The sequence below is a fragment of the Palaemon carinicauda genome, chromosome 23 (assembly GCF_036898095.1).
Source record: "Palaemon carinicauda isolate YSFRI2023 chromosome 23, ASM3689809v2, whole genome shotgun sequence".
Taxonomy (NCBI): domain Eukaryota; kingdom Metazoa; phylum Arthropoda; class Malacostraca; order Decapoda; family Palaemonidae; genus Palaemon; species Palaemon carinicauda.
The window spans coordinates 91,021,023-91,026,646 of NC_090747.1; the positions used below are offsets into that span (position 1 = coordinate 91,021,023).

A 5,624-nucleotide genomic window follows, 5' to 3' on the forward strand; every position below is an offset into this window, starting at 1 on the left:
AACTCCAGCTTACGTCTAATCTGTGATGTGAAAAGGTGCTTGACAGATAGACAGTGGCATTGAATTGAAGCCAGTACATTTCAAGAAAAGTAGCTTACTCTGATCGTACAGCAGATACCTATATGAGTTTTTATGAATTTTATTTATTGGCCAAATGTACTTTGTGATTAGAATTGTAGTGTAGGTGTGGAAATTTGTTTCCCTGCAGGATGTGTACATATCCTATGGTTTTCTTTGCAAGGTCAGTATTTAGTATAAAGAGCGTATACAGTATGCCTTTAGTTTCTAATTTAGACATTTTTTCATAAGAGAATGAAATTGACACATCCTTTTATTTCTTTGTTTCTCATATATTTTGAACTACTTGTAGCTGTGAGAGGTTTCTGTAGCATTATTGCTTTTCATTGTCTATCTGTCAAGTGCCTTTTGTAATATTAGATAAGTATTTGGCTCTAAAAGTCTTGTTACAGCCGCTCCAGTGGTTTTGTAGATCACTTTCTTGAGAAAAGAAAATACAGTAGTGTTTTCACAGTGTAGCAACAACTGGATTATAGTGATTTAGGTTGGTTCCAAACCAGTGTGTTTGATATTATAAAGTGGCCTCCTTTTATTTCTCAAAAGGAATGCGCTCGGCTTGCTCTTTTGGGAAGTGACTAAGGTGGTGACGAGCCTTACTTGTCTGACTAGTGGGAATCATCCTCCTTTTTGTACATCAGTTCATTACGAATGGGTCATAGATGACTAATAGGGTTCTGCCAAAACACGTTAATGCCCATCTGTCCTTTTTGTGACAGTAACTCAGGCATACATTAATGGCTCATGAGGAATTACTTTGTACTATTACTTACAGGTACAGTGCTAGGTTAAGTGGAACCATTGTACTCTGTCAAAAAGCAAAGTATGATTGGAGTATTAGTGTTATATCTTGAGTTTTCATCAAGATTTTTTTCTTTTTATCTTTGTTACTCTTGATAGATCTCAAGCCATACATTTCTTCCTAAAGAAAAGGTGGCTGGTTAGACTACAACAGCTTCATGATTTTTTTTTCATGAATTTACTCTGCAATCATAGTTTTATACATGTTTTTGTTTTTAGTATGCAATACTGCAGATGTAAACAAACACTTTAATTATTCCAGTATATGTTGAGGTAGTGGACCTTTCTTATGATCCATTTAGTCCGGAAGGGGCAACATCCTCGGTTTGTAAGTAAATGGTACCTAACCTTCATATGTAGTATGTTGGCAGTATATTTGTATAGTAAATATACTCGGAACCTCATTTGATGAAATGAAAGCCATGTCGAATTGATAATTGATATCTAAATGCTTTCAGTGTAGCAAGATTGAAATTTTAATTATGCATATTCTTGTAGTTTTGATTTATATTATATACATATATATTATATATATATATATTCAGGCTGTAATCTAAAATTAACTTTTCTATGATTGAGGGGTATGGGTCTACATTGGCTGCTATTGTGATTTGCATCTTTTGGAAAAGATAATTTGAATGAAAAAATGTAAAAGATATCTTAGATGTAAGGGCAGTTGTTGAGAAGTTTTGTTACTAGTCTCTGGATTTCAACTTTACAACAGATAAGACAATATTTTACATAAAATACAAATGCCTTTTCTCCGTCTCATGTCAGTGCAAAATGGTTACAGATGGTGAGTAAATTGTCCGTTGTTTGATCCCGTCTGCTTGTGCAATGTGTACCAAAAGTCTATGCTGTCAGTTAGGGGGTTAGAGATGCTAGTCTCCTCCATCTTTTCATAGAGGCACAGGTATTTTAGTTTATCACATCTTTGGACCCAAGAATGTTTATGTTGGAAAACAATCTTTATATACGTATAGGTTGTAAATAAGGTCTTGAGTTTTATTTTAGAAATGGCCAGCTGTACAAGCAACACAGATCATGTATTAAGTAGAAGACTATCCATTTTCCTTATAATTTGGATATAAAAGAAAATTGTTAATTTTGAAACCTAATTATATTCTCTAGACTTTAAAAGTAAATTTTTTAAAGATAAAGGGAGCTTTGTTATTAAGTTTATAGAGTTCTCTGCAATAATGAATCCAATTGGCATATTTATTTCAGCTTATGAATTACTATGTTAAAATCTTACTGAAATACAGGTGCATTAAATTAATAACTTTTTCTTTCACCCATTTATTAACCCTTTGGTACAGAACAGAATCAGGTTTTTGTGGTCTAGATTGATTTTGGACAAACAAAATGAAGTATAGAATTAATAGTTTTTTTTTTTTTTTTTTTTTTTTTTTTTTTTACAGGAAGGCTCTTGTCCATACATAGGCATCAATGTTTACAAGGCTGCAAAATTTGTTCACATTCAGTTTAATAGCATTAACAATTTGACCTTTTGGCTAAGCAAAAACAGCATTTGTAAGGTATATCAGTTATGGTTTAGTAATGTAGTTAGAAATATTTGCATATTGTATTCTTACATAAGTTCAAATCACATAGTCTTACTAAAAAGTAAGGACAGTATCATCCACTCGGACTACTCTAGAATGCCGCAGGTTCTCTTTAGAGAGGCTACGACAACCTCTCACATTCCCTTTCATTTATGTCTTTGCATTCTGTGTACATTTAGTTTAATTGTTCTTACATGATAATAGAAGCAATTGTCCTTTACTATACATACATACATATACCCAGGCACTTCCCCCAATTTTGGGGGGTAGCCGACATCAAACAAATGAAACAAAATATGGGACCTCTCCTCTCTATGTTCCTCCCAGCCTGACAAGGGACTCAACCGAGTTTGGCTGGTACTATAGGAGTAGAAAAAACAGCAAAAGCTAAAACATGGCAGTTAAAATCTTATTCGAAGTGTAAACTTACCATCTGGTATTTCACAGGTTGGCTGCTAGGAGGCCACCATGTATATACTGTAAGTCAGTCCATTATTGATCCCAAGCACTTTGACTTCAGCCATCAGAGAATGCAGTGATCCTTCTCCACTTTACAACTTTTGCCGGAACAATTTAAGATTTATTTTAGCCAGAGATAATTAGCTCTTAACTACTTTCATAGGAGAATTGGTATAAACCACTCTGCTCCGACCAAATTAATTCGCTTCCCACCCACACAATGCCCGGCCGGGAAAAATAGAAATTACTTAAAATCTCCGATTTCCTTTCTCTAATTCCAGCATGTTTTGTGTGATCATACCAATTGTGTGGACATGCCTAGGAGTCCCACCAAAGCCCTGCGGCACTTTTACGAGTAGTCTCCTTGTGATTAATGTCGAGAGTGGTTGCCCTCCAAGTAGGTGAAGTTTGGCACCAGGAAGTAGACGTCTAAAAGAGATCTTAAGCTTTTGTGGTCAAAGTCAAAGAAGCTTAGACCTACTTATTCTTCTCAAGGGACTCTACATTCCGACTCATCTATAGTGGTTTCTTTGGGAGACTATTCAAGCAAGAGTGGCAGCAAATTAACTCTTAGACAAGTCCAGGGCAAGTGGGAGTTGTAGTCTTCCCTAGAAAGATGACAGTCCCTTTTCCTCAGGGAGAGTCTTCAAGGAAGCAAATTCCTTATACATCCGGAGGACGTCGGGCATCAAAGGCTCGCCATCGAAGGACAACTAGAATCGTTTCCTTTGTATCAAAGTGCCCGGTAGAAGAGAAGACATCGGAAGTCTCGTAGACGTTTCCCCCGCACAGAAAACATTTTGTTGTCGTTCTTCTGGCCCTAGCGATCGTTCTAGCTCTTCAGCGCTTACCCTGCAGGTTGCAAGACGACCTCCCCGTGCTTAGACCAACCGCATGATAAGAATCTTCGGCCCCAGCCTATTACAGAAGTCTTCACAGGATGTATCACTCGTTCATGGCAGGTGTTAGGATCGCTCTACTCCTCATTGTCATCAATCCCCATGGGCTAAAGGCAAGCAATCCTCTTTCATTTTCATCACTTTCGTCATTTACTATCTCTTCCATACGTGCTAGTCACTCCTCGCCCTCATGATATCGTCTCTCATCACCCTTGGGACAAAAGTGTCTCTCCTTCGCCTTCTCGCCACTCCTTACCTTCGCCCTAGAGCTCATCGCTAACGTGGCAAAATTGCGTCTCGCTGCTCCGCACGTTCACGATATTGTTGCTCCTTACCATTGAACTCTCATTGAGGCTCACCACCGACTGCCGGATAAGCCCTTGCCTTTTGATAGGTATTCAGGGCGTACCATTTGCAACCATTCACCATCATCCGAGGGATAATCTCTGATTTCTAAATATTCACAAGCCTCATTGGACTTTCTCTGAAGGAGAGATACAAGAAGTGTTCCAGGAGGTCTACAAGTTTAACTCCAGTAAGGGCTACTACGTGGCACGCTTCTTCAAATCCTGTCCCTCCAGACATACCAGGAACCAGGAAGAGACACTTAATCTTGCATCAGAACTAACCACCACCTTGGTATGTCCACATAGTCCAGTTTGTTCTTAAAATAATCAATAGCCAAACGGATTCCGCATAGTCCAGTTAGTTCTCAGAATCATGTCACCAAACGCAAAGTCCTTATGTCTCCCCTTCTAGTTCATCCACAAACAATCAACGTAGTCTTTATGTGAAGGGGTGACACAAGGTACAGAACTCGTAGAAGTTATCTTTCTCCGAGGGCGATAACCTGTATGAACTGCTACAGACTTTTGTAGATTTGAGTTTGTCAAGTCACAGTCCACCTCATTCACCGAACCCTAGAGACCAGTGCCATAGGCCATTGTCTCCCGTTGCAGCTGGCGCATTGCATTAGGGTAAGAAGGATCCTACCTCCACCAAGAAGAAAGGCCTTAACGAGTAGCTACAAATTGTGCAAATTACTCACAAGGCGGAAAAGTCTTTCTTGATGACTGCTGACCTCCCACAGCCAATTACAGACATCACTCTTTTTCTACGATACAGAATCAACGTTTGATTGTTCATGTGGTTCTTCAGACGCCAAAGGCGATGCCCCACAACCAGCTGCACCCAGAACGACAACATAAAAAATCTGGCCGACGGATTAGGGTCTCCTCTCAAGGGAAAGACCGGCGTCATTGACATCCTGTGCCGAGCTCGGAGCTCCAGTGCCAAACTTCGTCTGGAGATACCTTGGTCCACCCTAGCCACTGTTGGTTACTTCGCCAACAACCCGGACAAGAAACCAACACTGAAGGACATAGTACTGACAACTGGCAGGGCAGTCGAGTACGTGATGCACCATGCAGCGAAACAATGGGCTAACTGGGTTCTCAAATGCCAGTAAGCCGTGACCTCCAGGATGCATCAGTAAAAGAGAGAAGCTGGATATTAGGAACGCCTCTCTTACAACACTGTCTTTATTTCCTCTGGAAGACATAGCACCTACTACGGAGAAATGGAGGAAAGGCGTACGAGACTCCTTAATGCAGAAAGTGGTGTCTTTTATACCCCACAACCCTTAACATTAACACAGCTACAACCAGAGAATCAGCCCGTATCACCTAAAAGGAGAGTTGGTAGTCAGCCCCAAGCGATCCTCAGGAAACCTTCCATCTCCTTTGCCCCTCACCAGTCCCAAGGACATACCCTGGGAAAATTAAAATGAAGGAGTAAACATATGTGCTAAGATGGGCATTCTCCC

General features: G+C 39.8%; 1 protein-coding gene across 1 annotated transcript in view; it reads left to right on the top strand.

Moving 5' to 3' along the window:
• LOC137617230 (ubiquitin-conjugating enzyme E2 L3) overlaps window positions 1-2,163 on the top strand; it is a 31,143-nt gene extending 28,980 nt beyond the window's left edge. The window contains exon 5 of the mRNA XM_068347172.1: window positions 1-2,163. This exon is cut by the window's left edge and continues 153 nt beyond it. Coding sequence (XP_068203273.1) covers window positions 1-2 — 2 coding nt within the window. The 3' untranslated portion in view covers window positions 3-2,163.
• Window positions 2,164-5,624: the final 3,461 nt, after the last annotated feature.